The following is an 18,533-nucleotide window of genomic DNA, read 5'->3' as shown; positions in this document are numbered from 1 at the left end:
GATCTTTTGTTTTATTTTGTTCTGATCTTTGTTTTCATTTTTTGGTCTCTGACCTCGCCAGAATCACCTAGGGTGAAACTTAGGTTGTGGTTGACATGTTTGACTCAGCTGGGTCGTACAGCCACTCTGCACTGATCAAAATGACTAGAAGGAAGAACTCACTGAAAAAGAAAGAATCAGAAACAGTGCTCTCTCCCACACAGAGTTACAGAATATAGATTACAATTTGATGTCAGAAAGCCAATTCAGAAGCACAATTATAAAGCGACTGGTGGCTCTGGAATAAAAGCATAAAGGAGGAATCCAGAGACTTTGTTACTGCAGAATTTAGAACTAATCAGGCCGAAATTGAAAATCAATTAAATGAAATGCAATCCAAACTGGATGCCCTGACTGCTTTGGTTAAGGAGGTGGAGAAAAGAGTTGAGTGACACAGAAGACAAGTCAAGAAAGGAAGGAAGGACAAGGCAAGGAAGGAAGCTGACAAAAAAAGAGAAAAACAATAAGAGACCATGAGGAAAGGCTAAGGGAAATAAATGACAGCCTGACAAGAAAGCATCTACAAATAATTGGGATTCGAGAGAACGCTGAGAGGGACAGAGGTCCAGAAAGCATATCTGAGCAAATCATAGTTGAGAACTGCCTTAATTTGGGGAGAGAAGCAGGCATTCAGATTCAGGAGATAGGTCCCCCCAAAAATTAATAAATCAATTACAACCGCAACATTTAATAGTGAAACCTGCAAATTCCAAACATAAAGAGTAAATCCTTAAAGCAGCAAGAGACAAGACATTTCTAACTTATTTGGGAAGAAAGATCAGATTAACAGCAAACCTCTCCACAGACACCTGGCAGGCCAGAAAGGGTCTATATACACAGGGTACTAAATGAGAAGACCATGCAGCCAAGAATATTTTATCCAGCATTCAGACTCGCATTCAGAATAGAAGGAGAGATAAAAAGCTTCCAAGATAGGCAGAAACTGAAAGAATATGTGACCACCGAACCAACTCTGCAAGAAATGTTAAGGGGGACCCGGTAAAAGAAAGAGGAAGCCCAAAGGAATATTCCACAAAAACAGGGATTAAATAGGTATTACGATGACACTAAATTCATAGCTTTCAGTAGTTACTCTGAAGGTGAATAGGCTAAATGATCCCATCAAAAGACGCAGGGTTTCAGACTGGATAAAAAGCAAGACGCATCTATTTGCTGTCTACAAGAGACTCATTTGACACGTAAGGACAGCTGCAGCCTGAAACTAAAAGGTTGGAGAACCATTTACCATTCAAATGGTCCTCAAAGGAAAGCTGGGGTAGCAATCTTCATATTCGATAAATTTAAAAGTTTATCCCAAAGACTGTAGTAAGAGATGAAGAGGGACACTATGTCATAATAAAGGCTGTATCCAACAAGAGGACCTAACAATCATGAATATTTATGCCCCTTATGTGGGAGCTGCCAAGTATACCAATCAATTAATAACCAAAGGAAAGAAATACATAGATAATAATAATACATGAATAGTAAGAATTTTCAACACAGTGCTTTTAGGAAAAGACGGATGTTCTGAACATCACCAAGGAAATAAGGGCCTTCGATGTTGATAGCAGCAAGGTCCACAATAGCCAAACTGTGGAAGGACCCTCGGTGTCCATCGAAAGATGAATGGATAAAGAAGATGTGGTTTACGTATACAATGGAATATTACTCAGCCGTTAGAAAGGACAAACACCCACCATTTGCTTCGACGTGGAAGGAACTGTAGGGTATTATGCTGAGTGAAATAAGTCAATCGGAGAAGGACAAACACTATATGGTCTCATTCATTTGGGGAATATAAATAATAGTGAAGTGGAATAAAGAGGAAAGGAGATAAAATAAGTGGGAAATATCAGAAAGGGAGACAGAACATGGGAGTCTCCTAACTCTGGGAAACGAACTAGGGGTGGTGGAAGGGGAGGAGGGCGGGGGGTGGGGGTGACTGGGTGGCCGGCACTAAGGTGGGCACTTGATGGGATGAGCACTGGGTGTTATTCTGTATGTTGGCAAATTGAACACCAATAAAAAAATAAATTTATTATTTAAAAAAAAGAAATAAGGGCCTTGAATGATACACTAGACCAAGTAAGGTTTCACAGATACACACAGAATTTTTCATCAAATGTAACTGAATACGCATTCTTCTCAAGTGCACAATGAATTTTCTCCAAAATAGACCACATACTGGGTCACAAACCAGGTCTCAACCGATACCAAAAGAATGGGATTGTACCCTGCATATTTTCACGGCACAATGCTTTGAAACGAGCTCAATCACAAGAAGAAATTTGGGAGAAATTCAAAGACATAGAGGTTAAGGAGCATCATACTAGGGATCCCGGGGTGGCGCAGCAGTTTAGTGCCTGCCTTTGGCCCAGGGCACGATCCTGGAGACCCGGGATCGAATCCCACGTCAGGCTCCTGGTGCAGGGAGCCTGCTTCTCCCTCTGCCTGTGTCTCTGCCTCTGTGTGTGTGTGTGTGTGTGTGTGTGTGTGTGTGTGACTATCATAAGTAAATAAATAAATACATTTTTTTTTAAAAAAAAAAGGAGCATCATACAAAAGATGAATGGGTCAACAAAGAAATTAGAAAAGAATGAAAAAGACTTATGGAAACTAATGAAAATGAAGGTACAACTCTTCAAAAGCTTTGGGATATGGAGAAAGCAGTCCTAGGAAGGAAATACATAAAAATAAAAGCATTCCTCAAAAAATTGGAAAAAACTAAATACACAAGCTAACCTCACACCTAAAACAACTGGAGAGAGAACAGCAAATAAAACCTACACCAAGCAGAAGAAGACAGTTAATGAAGATTCGAGCAGAACTCAATGAAATAGAGACCGGAAGAACTGTACAACAGATCAAAAAAAACAGGAGTTGGTTCTTTGAAAGAATTAATAAGATAAAACATTAGTCATCCTTTTAAAAAGAAAAAAGACTCAAATTAATAAAATCATGAATGTAAGGGGACAGATCACAACCAATAACCAAGGAAATACAAATGACTTTAAAAACATATTATGAGCAGCTATACGCCAATGAATTAGGCAATCTAGAATAAATAGATGTATTTTTGGAAAACCACAAATTACAAAACTGGAACAGGAAGAAACAGAACCTTAACAGGCCAGTAACCAGCAAGGAAATTGAAGCAGTCATCAAAATCCTCCCAAGACACAAAAGTCCAGGGCCAGATGGCTTCCCAGGAGAATTCTATCAAATGTTTAAAGAAGAAACCATACCTATTCTACTAAAGCTGTTCTGAAAGATAGAAAGCGACGGAATACTCCCAAACTTGTTTTATGAGACCAGCATCACCTTAATTCCAAAACCAGACCAAGACCCAACCAAAACGAATTATAGACTGATATCCCTGATGAACAAGATGCAAAAATTCTCAACAAGATACTAGGCAATAAGATCCAATACTACATTAAGAATTTATACACCATGACCGAGTAGGATTTATCCCCGGGATGCAAGGCTGGTTCAACACTTGTAAAACAATCAACCTGACAGATCACATCAGGGGTAAAAACAACCCTATGATCCTCTCAATAGATGCAGAGATTTGACAAAATATAGCACCCATTTCTGAACAAAAACCTTTCAGAGTATAGGGATAGAAGGAACATTCCTCAACATCTTAAAAGCCATCTACGAAAAGCCCACAGAAAATATCATTCTCAATGGGGAAACACTGGTAGCCTTTCCCCTAAGATCAGGAACATGACAAAGATGTCCACTCTCACCAGTGCTATTCAACATAGTCCTAGCAGTCCTAGCCTCAGTAATCAGACAACAAAAATAAATAAAAGGCATTCAAACTGGCAAAGAGCGAGCTAAACTCTCCCTCTTTGCAGATGACATGATATTGTAAATGGAAAACCCAAAAGACTTCACCCCAAGATTGCTAGAACTCATACAGCAATTCAGCAGTGCGGCAGTATATGAAATCAATGTCCAGAAATCAGTCCCGTTTCTATACACTAACAATGAAACTGAAGAAAGAGAAATTAAGGACTCAATCCCATTCACAATTGCACCCAAAAGCATAAATACCAAGGAAGAACCCTAACCAAAGAGGGAAAGGATCTATACCTTAAAAACTACAGAACATTTCTGAAAGAAACTGAGGAAGACACAGAGATGGAAAAATATTCCATGCTCATGAAAGATCTAAGTGTGAGACAAGATTCCATCAAAATCCTAGAGGAGAACAGAGGCAATACCCTTTCTGAACTCGGCCACAGTAACTTCCTGCAAGATATATCCACGAAGGCAAAAGAAACAGAAACAAAAACGAACTATTGGGACTTCATCAAGGTAAGAAGCTTTGGCGCGGCAAAGCTTACATCAACAAAACTAAAAGACAGCCTACAAAATGGGAGAAGATATTTGCAAATGACCTATCAGATAAAGGGCTAGTTTCCAAGATCTATAAAGAACTTATTAAACTCAACAGCAAAGAAACAAACAATCCAATCATGAAATGGGCAAAAGACATGAACAGAAATCTCATAGAGGAAGACACAGACATGGCCAACACGCACATGAGAAAATGCTCCGCATCACTTGCTATCAGGGAAATACAAATCAAAACCACAATGAGATACCACCTCACACCAGAGAGAATGGGGAAAATTAACAAGACAGGAAACCACAAATGTTGGAGAGGATGCAGGAAAGGGGAACCTTCTTACACTGTTGGTGGGAATGTGAAATGGTGCAGCCACTCTGGAAAACTGTGTGGAGGTTCCTCAAACAGTTAAAAACAGACCTGCCTGACGACCCAGCAATTGCACTGCTGGGGATTTACCCCAAAGATACAGATGCAATGAAACACCGGGACACCCATACCCCGATACTTCTAGCAGCAATGTCTGCAATAGCCAAAATGTGGAAGGAGCCTCGGTGTCCATCGAAAGATGAATGGATAAAGAAGATGTGGTTTATGTATACAATGGAATATTACTCAGCCATTAGAAACAACAAATACCCACCATTTGCTTCAACGTGGATGGAACTGGAGGGTATTATCCTGAGTGAAATAAGTCAATCGGAGAAGGACAAACACTATATGGTCTCATTCATTTGGGGAATATAAATAATAGTGAAAGGGAACAGAAGGGAAGGGAGAAGAAATGGGTAGGGAATATCAGAAAGGGAGACAGAACATGAAGACTCCTAACTCTGGGAAATGAACAGAGTTTGTTCGTTGAGTTTGTTCCACCAGAGAACAAACTGGTGGTCGAAGGGGAGGAGGGCGGGGGGTGGGTGAATGTGTGGCGGGCACTGACGGGGGCACTTGACGGGATGAGCACTGGGTGTTATTCTGTATGTTGGCAAATTGAACACCAATAAAAAATAAATTTAATATTAAAAAAAGAGAAAAAGAAAATCAGAGCCAGAGGCATCACAATGCTGGATTTCAAGTTGTACTACCAAAGCTGTGATCATCAAGACAGTGTGGTAGTGGCACAAAAACAGACACATAGGTCAATGGAACAGAACAGAGAACCCGGAAATAGGCTCTCAACTCTATGGTCCACTAATTTTCAATAGAGCAGGAAAGAATACCCAATTGAAAAGGACAGTCTCTTCAATAAAGGGTGCTGGGAAAATTGGACAGCCATGGGCCGAAGAATGAAACGGCATCATTCTCTTACACCATACACAATGATAAACTCAGAATGGATGAAAGATCTAAATGTGTTACAAGAATCCATCAAAATCCTAGAGGAGAACACAGGCAACACCCGTTTTGAACTTGACCACAGCAACTTCTTACAAGATACATCTATGATACTTCTATGAAGGCAAGGGAAACAAAAGAAAAACAAGCTATTGGGACTTCACCAGGATAAAAAGCTTCTGCACAGCAAAAGAAAACTAAAAGACAACCAAACTAAATGACATATCAGTTAAAAGGGCTAGTATCCAAGATCTATAAAGAACTTACTAACCTCAACACCCAAGAAACAAACAATCCAATCATGAAAGGGGCAGAAGACATGAACAGACATTTCTCCATAGAAGACCTACATATGGCCAGCAAGTGCATGAGGAAATGCTGCACATCACTGGCCAACAGGGAAATACAAATCGAAACCACAGTGGGATACCACCTCACACCAGTGAGAATGATGACAACAAGACAGGAAACCACAATGCTGGGGAGGATGTGAGAAATGGGGACCCTCCTGTGTTGCTGGTTGGAATGCAAAGTCGTGCCACCCCTTTGGAAAACAGTATGGCAGCTCCTCAAGAAGTTAAAAATAGAGCTACCGTATAACCCATGCAGCAATTGCATTACTAGTTATTTACCCCAAAGATACAGATGCAGTGAAATGCTGGGACAGCTGCACCCCAATATTTATAGCAGCATTGTGCACAACAGGTAAATTGTGGAAGGAGTCATAATGTCCTTCGACAGATGAATGGATGAAAATGATGTGGTCTATATATCTAACGGAATGTTACTCAACCACCAGAAGAGACAAATACCATTTGCTTTGACCTGGATGGAACTGGAGGGTATTATGCTGAATGAAAAGAGTCAACTGGAGAAGGACAATCATCATATGGTTTCACTCATAGGGCAATGTAAGAAATAGTGAAAGGGATTATCGGGGAAAGGAGAGAAAATGAGTGGGAAAATTTAGAGAGGGTGACAAAACATGAGATTCCTAACTCTGGGAAACAAACAAAGGGTTGCAAAAGGGGAGGTAGGCAGGCGATTGTGTAACTGGGTGTCGGGCACTGAGGAGGGCACTTGAGGGCATAAACACTGAGTATTATAGTATATGTTGTCAAATTGAATTTAAATAAAAAATAATAATTTTTAAAAAAGAAAGCCGCCTTTCTCTCTGCTTCTCTGAGACAATTTATGTTTACGGTCTCTTTCAATAATAATTTGTTGTTATCAAACAAAAGGCCTAAACTCAAATACTATACCATAAATAATGTACCCGTCTTTTCCCTTCAAATGAAAATATTATTGGGGGATTTGGAATTTATGAACTGGGAAAAAAAGAGTTTTAAAAGAACGTTTAAAATATGCTTTATGAATTTCAAGTTAATTAAGGTAAAAAAGCACATTATTAAAGTGGGAAAATAAACCATTAATAATCTGTTATTTTTCAATGATATCTTCTTTAAATAATACCTTTATATAATCAATCCAATGTTGAAGAAGAACTTGAACTCCAAACTCTACCCTACTAAACAGCTGGTAGAGTACAGACAGATCCTCAACCCTGTTTTCATCAAGAAGATAGCTTAAGCCTGAATATTAGAAACATGAAGGCAAAATGAGCAATACAAATATCCTCCTCAAGATATACATTCAGTGAGGCATTATTTTGAGATTAAAATATTTACTTGATCAAAATAGTACGGTACTAAACTTTACAAATGAAAGTAATATCAGTAAGTTTTAAATTAAGTAGTAATTAGAGGATAATGAAAAAAATAATTATGCCTCTGGACTACTACTTTTTTCATTCTTCTAACTGTGGTCTTTATAAACACATTTCAAATTATTACCCCAAAATCTAAATTAAAGAAAAATATAGTAAACAAATTTGTAGGACAGACATTACTAAAAAGAAAAAATTATGAATTTTAATTTATAATTTAAAATGAATAACTGAAAACATTAAATATCTAATTAAGAGGCAGATATTAATTTTCACATGAGAATAAAATGATTCAGTTAGAGATAATTAAGTCCAAAACGATGTTATACGATACGTCCAGATATGTCGACAAATCTACTAATTCAATAAGTAAACGTAAAAACCCCCAAATGCAAAAGAAAAAAGGAATATGTTACTAAAAAGTCATTTATTCAGCATCAGTATCAACATGTTGCTTTTCTGAGCTCATCATTAACAGAATAAGCCCTCACTATTCAGAGAAATTTTCTGCCGACTCGGTTTCCTGGAATTACATGTTCCATACTTAACATATAAATCAATAATTAATAATATAAAGCTTCAAACTTGATCAACATTCTTCGACTTCAAATATTTAAAAATCTGTTTTACATTAGTTCACCTCTCACTTCCCACTAACTTGTTACTCTATATACTTTTTCCCCGTGATTTTGTCAAACTGAGTTTTTTTAGCACCTAATTCTATAAAATTGAGGATGCTTTTTAAAGTTGCTGGATTTTATTCTAAGAGTTGGCAAATGTTATAAATCCTACTGGAAAAGAATAAGGAAGTCCTCCCATTTTGGTAATCAAAAAATTTAAGGAGCAAAATTGATGAAGATGTGGAGATCTAGCTGAGGTCAAAGCACAAGCTGACACCCCACAGAGGACCTGCCTGCCCCTCAGAGATGGGATGTGTTTGACATTCCTCAGGCACTCCTGGCTGCCGTAAAACTAAGGGAAGGAAGGAGCAAATAGTTAATTTTTAGAGATTACAGTCCTATAGACAAGAGTCCCCCTCCATTTACCAGAAGTCTTAGTGACTTAACAAGGAAAAAGCATTCTTAACAATAACCTAGCTTCCAGAAGGAAGCTCCCAACTGTTAATGCTTTACTAGAAGGAAAAACAACCTTACCTTGGCAATGGTAAGGTCTTTGGTAAGTTCTCTTTAGCGTACAAAAATCCTTTTGAAACCTCCTTTTCCTATCTACCCCAAACACACGGTATATAGTCCCAAACACATAGTATATAGTCAGCCACCTCTCACAACCCTGGGGCAGCAGCTCTTTCTGCCTATGAGTCCTGTCCTAGTGCTTTAATAAAGCCACCATTTTTGCTCCAAAGATGTCACAAGAATTCTTTGTTGGTCATTGGCTCCAGACCTTACCCCATATCAAGCCTCACTTATATTCCAAAACTACATCAAACAGAAAAAAAGGTTCAGTATTTGTGTTCTTATTCTATGTTAGATCTCTCTTGTCCAAAAAAAATAGTTAAATTTTAGTTTACATGCACTCACTTTAATAAAGGCTTCTAAAGAAGCATTCACCCTGTATCAAATCTACTTGTTTTGCACCAAGAAGTAAACATTCAATACGTATATGTTAAGCAAATGTTAACCTTATGTGAAGAATGGGAAAATACCAGAAGTAAAGCAAAACATGTGCTCAAGAGCACTTATAATCTAAAATTTTAAAACATCAGGAAGATGTTTTAAAGACTATTTTTAAGAACAGCCAAAAAAACTTTACCACATTACTGTTTTTGAGATGTATGTATACCTTCATTTTATGTATCATTTTAAAGGAAGACATCGCACAGAACACAGAAATTAAAATTACTTAAAAATTGAAAATTATTTTCCTTAATACTATTTAGCTAAACGTATCTATACTTGTTTACCTTTCTGAAGAACTGCTGATAAATGTTCACCTAGAAGTTGCTTTTCTACAATAGCAATCAGTAGCTTCCTGTTTTAAAAATAAAGTTTTACATCACTAAAAGATTCTCATACTGGAGTGATAAAACTGCTTTCCAGAATGCTAGTGCATATATTACTGTTATCAATCTTGATTTCTTGTTCCCACTATAACTTATGCCATAAAATTAAAATTGCTACTGATGGTCTTCAGGAAGACTGAATTTTATTCATAAACTTCTCCTGATTCAATTTAATTTTATTTTAAAATATTTTATTCATTTATTCAGAGAGACATGGAGATGTAGGCAGGGGGAGAAACAGGCTCCCCACAGGGAGCCCAACATGGGACTCGATTCCAGGACCTGAGCCAAAGGCCAACATTCAACCTTTGAGCCACTCAGGTTCCCCTGAACTTCTACGATGAGTTATAATTATCATTACTTAATTGGAGAAAATTAAATAATAGCAGATGTCTATCTAACAAAAAGACCATTCTTTCATCTATAATTCAAAAAGATCAACAACCTATTTTCCAAACTTAGTTTCTTTACTTTGGCTCATCAAAAACTTGAAAAATAAACTTATGAAGAAATTTCTATTTGTCAGGAATTTTCATTACTTTGATACAAATGAAGAAAAGAGGGAGAGAAGAACTTAGCCAAAAAGGGAAATAAATTTATAATTTCATCATATCCCACGGTAATTACTGATGTGTTTAAATAGTTGCAATCTCAAAGCGTAAAAAACATATAATAATCCTATGTGTAATTATACGATATATGTTCTTACTGTGTGTTAAGGCTTAGGTAGGCTCTAACTCTGTCTACTTCTTCTTCTAGGAGATTCTTGATATGGTAAAGACACCCAGGAATCTGAAAAGAATATTTTAAACTTATTATGTCTAAAAATTATAGGACTTAAAGCACAAAAGTTACAAACAAAACAAGCAAGCAAACAAAAACATGTCTGGCCTAAATAAATTTAGTTTGATTAAGACCCAGCTACATCCTCAGTTCATTTCCATATGGCCAGAATACCAAGAATTATAAAACTGAGTTTAATTTGTAACTGGAAACACTGTGGCTTGAAATTTTAATATAACTAAAACAAAACCATACAATACTGGAAGCAAAGGGCTGTCAGAAATGAAAAGAGAAACTGAAAATTCAACAACAGTTGGTGACTTCAAAAGCCAATGACATATATGTAAATCATATATAAGATAAATAATGGCTAAAATGCTAAGACCAGAACCAGCAAAGAAACAGAAGGCTTTAACAAAACTAAACAAACAAGAACTAACAAAACATTTGCAAAACACCACTGAATAATACAATACATGGTCTTCTTAAGTGTATAAGGAACATTCTGCAAGACCCCATCAAACCACAAAACAAGTGAAAATATTTTAAAAGAATGAAATCATACAAAATGTGCTCATTTATTATAATGAAGTGGAAATGGGGGGAAAAAGAAAATTTCAGAAATTCACAAATATGAGGAAATTAAACAAGACATTTCTTAAGAGCGAAAGTAGGACATACTTTACCATGTGAAAAATGAACCTAGAACATACCAAAATTTAAGGACTGCAGCTGACATATGCTGAGTGGGCAACTTATATTTGTAAATAGCTACACTGGAAAAAGAAAGATCTTAAAACAATAAACTAACTCTTTCTGTTGTTTTTAAACCTAATTTTCCACATAAAGACTGTGGGAAAAGATCAAACTAAACCTGAAGCAAGTAAAGAAAGTAATTGTGAGAATTTAGTGAAACAGAAAGGAGAAAAACAATAGAAAAAAGAAAAATCAGGAACACCAAAAACAGGTTCTTTGAAAGGTCAACAAAATTGACAAACCTTTAGCAAATGCCCAAGAAGAGAAAAAAAATAAGTATTAGCAAGAAAAGTATGTCAACATTTAAATAGGAATTATAAACATGGTTCTCCACCAAGTATTTAATGATCTGTTTTACAGATAACGTTAGAGTTTATAATTGTCTTCAAATACCTCTTTTTTTTGCACCAGCTTCCTTCCCTCTGCTGCATAGAACCTGTTTGTTTCTTCTAGGAATTTATTCTCAAATGATACTTGGTAAATCTAAAATGCAATATATTTTTAAAACTCAGTTAAAACTGATATTTAGAATACCAGATTAGAAATTAGCTGCAAAGTAATAGAAGTTAAGCATTACTTACCTGCAAATCAGAAAGCATACTTAAAAGCCTCTGAATCAGACATCTATCAATCATCTCACCATTTCTTTCTTTTTCAATTAACAGAAGAATTCCATCTATGGTCCTACTCTGAACATTCTGATCACGAATTATATATGATTTAAATAATTCAAGGCCCATGTCCCTGAAACAACAACAAAAAAACCTATCTAAATAAATATATTTTTAAAACTGTAAATTCTAGGGGTCTTTTTGCCATTATACTTTGATGTAATAATGCATTATCCATAGTTCAAAAAATTATACTTTGATGCTGAACTCTATCTACAGTTGGTTAAATTCTTCTACTTTGTCTTTTGATAGTCTGAAGTCAACTAAAATAAACGTAAGATTTCAGAGTATATAAAGACAACTGGATGACATGCATAATTCCATAATTTTTAAAAAATAAATCAAAATTCAGGGTGACTCTAAAACTGTTACACTTGCCTTTAGATTTTTTAGCCTTCATTAGCATAATTTGGTATCAATTTACAACTTCCCAGTGTTTCCATCATAAGTATGAAATATGATTCATTATCTAGAATTAACTTAGAAATAATATGTCTCCTAAACAATTATTAACACTGAGTAATATAATTTTATAATAAATTATCCCATAAGCTATGTTACCATGCGCTCTAACATGATTTTAAACATTTCTAAGTTTCATGATACACATAGAGAAAAACGGGTTTTCAAAATTATATTTGAAAGTTTATAAATTCATCTTATTATGTCTTCTTTCAGTTAGGAGATAAAAAAGTGATCATAAGTCACACATAATAATTTTTCAAGTAATGATTGAATCCTTACCAAATGGAAGACAACATCGAAATTTGAAAAACGTAAGTTCTATCTAGGAACAGAAAGATGTTCCTAATCATGCTCTGTCAGAAATAAAACAAGGTAAAACATTACGTCTGAAAGATTCTGGGGTTAAACTATTATTCATCTAATAAAATCTTAATTCTTAAGAAAAGTACATTATATATAAACATTGCTATCAATCTTTAAATCAAACATAGGCAGCAACATATTTATTCCAGAAAGATAACTTTCCAATTTATCACCCTTTTTCCACATTGCTAGTTTTTAAATAGTAAAGATTAATGGAGATACATAAATAAAATTTATCCACGTAGATTATTCTCACTTTGTAAAAACTGCTAAAATATTAGTTATTAGTAGGAAGTACAGTTTGCTTAACAAATCTTTTTAAAAACTATAGAGGATTAGAAGACTAAGAGCTAGAGTTGTAAAGAGTAAACAAAAAGAAATAAGAAGAATTAACAGGAATATGCACTACGACAAAATCTACGTACAAATATAAAATCTTATGCTTTATATTTGAAGACAAAGTACCAAGGGAATTTTTTACTATGAATACATTGGTTATGTACAAATTAACTGCAATGTAAGCATATACAAGAACAGCAGTTCTCAAACATTCTTATGTCAAGTACCCTCTATATTTTTAAAAATTATTGATGAAATCAAATAATTTTCACTAGTGTGTTATCTAGTAATACTGCACTAGAAAATTCAAATGAGAAACTCTAAGTATTAGTTATATTAATTTCATAATAAAAAGTTAATTTGTTAGGAAATGTTTTTATATTATTTTAAATTTATTTTTTAAATATTTAATTTATTTATGTATTTATGTATGTATGTATGTATGTATGTATTCATTCATGAGAGATACAGAGAGAGAGAGACAGAGACAGAGACACAGGCAGAGGGAGAAGCAGGCTCCATGCAAGGAGCCTGATGTGGGACTCAATCCCGGGTCCCAGGATCACACCCTGGGCTGCAGGCGGTGCTAAACCGCTGCGCCACCAGGGCTGCCCATATTGTTTTAAATTTAAAACAGTAATTGGTGAAAGTATGAGCTTTCACTTATAATATGAATAAATTGGGGGGGTCTAATATAAAGCTTAGTGATCAAAATTAATCACCCATATACTTGAAAAATATCTGAAAGGTACTGAGAATAGATCCTTAAATGCTCTTACTACAAAAAACAAATAGTAATTATGTGAAGTGATGAAGGTATTAATTAGTTAATGCCACTCTGGTAATCATTTTGTAGTATATAAATGTATCATATTATCACATCATACATCTTATACTTGCACAATGTTATGCCTCAATTATATCTAAAAATTTTTTTAAAGAATTTATAATCTAAGAATAAGTAGAGCATTAATAATTTAAACACACCTTTAAAGTATAATACAAACTTATTTATATAAACAGGAGAAACTAAAAGAGAAGAGAAAACCAGAGCGGTATAAAGAGATAACAGCACAGAAGTGATAACATGTGAACTTTATGTAAAGCAGTAGGAATTTTCTAGAAAGTATATTCCAAACTGACTGGTTAAATACCGCATGGAATAATTAACATACAAGTCATGCATGTTTTCCTTGACACACCATCCTTTAATCAGGATCAAAACCACAAAGATATCCTCAATATGGTTTTATAGACTTTTACTTTTGTGGCAATTTTACGGTCACTATAAATAATGTAATTACATTTATAAGATTTTAAAATGTGCTTGTACAACCTTAACATTGTCAATCATTGTATTCATGGATATTCTGTTTCTAGAAAATATGTGTTTTTGCTTTAACTTAAACCATTTACAGCACCTCTCTGCTGATTCCACTTGGAACTCTGCACAAAATATTTCGAATTGTTATAGGAAGAGTTAATTATGAGGTCCAGAGAAACTTGTCATGCGACAGTGCTGTGGGAGATTAAAGGACACTGATAGTTGCAAAGCTCACAGCCTTGATTTTGAGCCAGTTTAAAAAACTCACAGCCAGTTTTTTAAATAAAGGTGAAAAATAGAAAGTTGTGATATGGTAGCCATGTATGACTAACGAGGACATGAGTTAGAACTGGAAATGAGTGAGAATGGATCTTAACTCCAAATACAAAGAATTAAATCAACCAAATATGAAGGGCAATTCATTTAAACAATCAAAGTTCATATCGCCTTCCCTTTCCCTTCCCTTCCCTTACTATCGCCTGTAGTAAGCTACAGAAGAAGCATAGATTAGCTCTTTCTTCTCTTAATGGAGGCAGCCACAGATTTTTCTTTCAGAGTGAGGGGACCCATGTTCAGTTCCTGTTCTGTTTCAGAGGCAGGGATGACCAAGGATATATATGTCAAAACTTATTGAACTGTATAGTCAAGTATCTGTGCCTTATTGTGTATCACATTATACCCCCAAAGAGATGTTTTGTAAAAGAACCATAAAAAAAAAATCAGTCACGAATGAAAAAGGAGAGATCACAACCAATATCAAGGAAATACAAATGATTTTAAAAACATTTTATGAGCAGCTATGTGCCAATAAACTAGGAAATCTAGAAGAAATAGACACGTTTCTGGAAAATCACTAAGTACAGAAACAGGAAGAAACAGAAAACCTGAACAGGCCTATAACCAGGGAGGAAATGAGGCAGTCATCAAAACCTTTTAATCTTTATGTACGAAACTGAGAAATACACTTTTCATTAGTGAAGATTTGAATTCACAGCATTGCTTCTACACATTAAATAAAAATTCAAAACTTATACTAAGAGTATTAACACATTATATTATCTTATACTTACTTTATCATGCCAAAATTAAAAAGCAGCCATAATTTGCATATTTTCATATTCAGATATACACGGAAACATTGATACATTTGAAAATGTCATTTTCAAATATCGTTGAGATATTTAAAATGCCTATTTACCTAATTTAGTATAATTCCCTTTGTTATAGCTCCAATGCCTTTATAGCACAGTCCCTTGTATATTCAAACCTCAAATGACAATTACTAATTTATAGTAGTATTTATTTAGTGAGACTAAATCTGGCATATATATTGTAGCTCTTCTTTAATCTTAAATTTATGTTAAATATTATAGTTGTCTATATCTAAAATATAATATCTCTCTTAAAAAAACCCTTCCTAATTTTATGCACACCAATAAACTAAAACAAATCTTAAAGAACTAAGAATAGACTTCTACCATAAAAGCATTTCCAAGTATGTTTTTAAATAGTGTGAGTTAACGATATTGTTTGATTTTCTTTTAGAGACCACTTAACACATTCCATAGTAGTCCTTTTAGCTAAAAAGTACAGTTTTTATATACTACCATTTGTCTAGCATGATCTTGCCAGCATTTATCCATTTTCTTTAGAAAAGGGCCAGTATCCAAAGAATATATGAGATAATGTTAAGAAAAAGTTTATATTCTAAAACTAACAGAGATCTTGCAAATGCAAGATAAGACTACTAAAAGACAGCATTTGGTAAAACTGAATAATGCTAACCATTAAGTCCAAGCACCCCTCATTTTTAAACAGAACATAAAAATACAAAAACAATATTAACCCCGTATGCCAAGTTAGTATTTTTACTCAGATATCGATATAGAAAATTGGACAAAAGAAGATAAACAACTCAAAGGGGAAAAAAGGATACTCTCTGAGTTGATGAATTTCTGCTCTGATGTGCTGTTCACAAAGCTGCTTCAACTGCTTATATAAGTTTGCAGATAAATTGTAGGAGCAAAGGTTTTTAACACTCTGAAAAATTAGAAACATATATGCGTAAGTTGAAAATAACCAAGCTCACTTCTTCTGCGTTTATTGATAAAACTGGCTAGTGATCATGAACTTATTTCTTATGAATATGTAAATGAATAGGAACAGTTTAACATATTAAGGACTATTAAATAATAAAAAACAATCTCAAAATTTATAGTATATGAAGAAAATGTTCTTAAAATTCTTCCATCCAAGTGAGTATATACAAGCCTGTTGTAAGCAGTAATTCTAAGTACCCAGACATTCACCATAATTAACTTTTTAAAATTTAAAATAATTCCATGAAACTAGTTGGCTAAACAGTAAGTTAACCTATATCTTACCTTCGGGAATGTTTAAAAGATAATAATCTTTGTTTAAAATTTAAAAATTAAGAAAGGAATTTAAAATAATGCGTACAATAACAACAACCAATTTTATTTTATTTTTATTAAGTGTGGCTTAAAATGCCTGCAATAAGCAATAAAATAAACCATTTTGCTTATATTAAAATATACCCCACATCACTAGAGTGATGTGACCAAACATGGTATTAAAAAAAAAAAAAAACTCTAAAGAAAAAATTAGGTCAGCAAAACCGTAGAACCAATTTTTTTCAGAGCTCTGGAATTTTACCAAAACCCTTACAATTAAAGGAACATTTAATGAAGAAAAAATCCGGTACATTTCAGTAATAGCGCCTTTTGGTATTAACATAACCCATTTACCACGGTGAAAATCTAATCCAGTATAGTTTAGAAAATCTAATCCAGTATAGTTTACTGGTTATGGTGGGGGGTAAATACAGACTTTGTTCTCAAAGAGCTATAAATGTATTTGACTCTGGAATTTGCCTTTATGCTTTCTGGCTAGAGCTTAGCAACAGAGAACATCACCAGAAACATCAACTTTACAGTAACACAATGGCACTAAATTCGTATCTTTCAATAATTACTCTGTAAATGAATTAAATGATCCAATAAGAGATACGGGGTATGAGGACGCTTTAAAAAAACAAGATCACAATGCCAGATTTCAGGTTGTACTACAAAGCTGCGGTCATCAAGACAGTGAAGTACTGGCACAAAAACAGACACATAGATCAATGGAACAGAATAGAGAATCCAGAAGTGGACCCTCAACTTTACGGTCAACTAATATTGGATAAAGGAGGAAAGACTATCCAAGGGAAGAAAGACAGTCTCTTCAATAAATGGTGCAGGGAAAATTAGACATCCACATGCAGAAGAATGAAACTAGACCACTCTCTTACACCCTACACAAAGATCAACTCAAAATGGATGAAAGATCTAAATGTGAGACAAGATTCCATCAAACTCCTAGAGGAGTACACAGGCAACACCCTTTTTGAACTTGGCCACAGTAACTTCTTGCAAAATACATCCAGGAAGGCAAAAGAAACACAAGCAAAAATGAACTATTGGGACTTCATCAAGATAAGAAGCTTTGGCACGGTAAAGGATACAGTCAACAAACCTCAAAGACAACCTACAGAATGGGAGAAGATATTTGCAAATGACCGATCAGATAAAGGGCTGTTTCCAAGAACTATAAAGAACTTATTAAACTCAACACCAAGGAAACAAACAATCCAATCATGAAATGGGCAAAAGACATGAACAGAAATCTCACAGAGGAAGACACAGACATGGCCAACACGCACATGAAAAAAGTGCTCTGCATCACTTGCCATCAGGGAAATTACATATCAAAACCACAATGAGATACCACCTCACACCAGTGAGAATGGGGAAAATTAACAAGGCAGGAAACCACAAATGTTGGAGAGGATGCGGAGAAAAGGGAACCCTCTTACACTATTGGTGGGAATGTGAACTGGTGCAGCCACTCTGGAAAACTGTGTGGAGGTTCCTCAAAGAGTTAAAAACAGACCTGCCCGACGACCCAGCAATTGCACTGTTGGGGATTTACCCCAAAGATACAGATGCAATGCAACACCGGGACACCCATACCCCGATATTTCTAGCAGCAATATCCACAATAGCCGAACCGTGGAAGGAGCCTCAGTGTCCATCGAAAGATGAATCGATAAAGAAGATGTGGTTTATGTATACAATGGAATATTACTCAGCCATTAGAAATGACAAATACGCATCATTTTCTTCAACGTGGATGGAACTGTAGGGTATTATGCTGAGTGAAATGAGTCAATCAGAGAAGGACAAACATTATATGTTGTCATTCATTTGGGGAATATAAAGAATAGTGAAAGGGAATAGAACGGAAGGGAGAAGAAATGGGTAGGAAATATCAGAAAGGGAGAC

The 18,533-nt window shown here is 35.0% G+C and overlaps 1 protein-coding gene across 1 annotated transcript in view; it reads right to left on the bottom strand.

The window, feature by feature from the left end:
• The window catches only part of LOC140629708 (cullin-4B-like), a 63,281-nt gene that overhangs the window by 31,518 nt on the left and 13,230 nt on the right, over positions 1-18,533 (bottom strand). Inside the window, exons 4-9 of the mRNA XM_072819279.1 lie at positions 12,441-12,514; positions 11,607-11,769; positions 11,419-11,508; positions 10,196-10,278; positions 9,388-9,455; positions 7,214-7,332 (exon numbers count right to left, since the gene is read on the bottom strand). Of these exons, the coding sequence (XP_072675380.1) occupies positions 7,214-7,332; positions 9,388-9,455; positions 10,196-10,278; positions 11,419-11,508; positions 11,607-11,769; positions 12,441-12,514 (597 nt within the window). The remainder of the gene's footprint in view (positions 1-7,213; positions 7,333-9,387; positions 9,456-10,195; positions 10,279-11,418; positions 11,509-11,606; positions 11,770-12,440; positions 12,515-18,533) is intronic.

Source organism: Canis lupus, assembly GCF_048164855.1.
Source record: "Canis lupus baileyi chromosome Y unlocalized genomic scaffold, mCanLup2.hap1 SUPER_Y_unloc_10, whole genome shotgun sequence".
Taxonomy (NCBI): Eukaryota; Metazoa; Chordata; class Mammalia; order Carnivora; family Canidae; genus Canis; species Canis lupus.
This window is presented reverse-complemented; position numbering and strand designations above follow the sequence as displayed.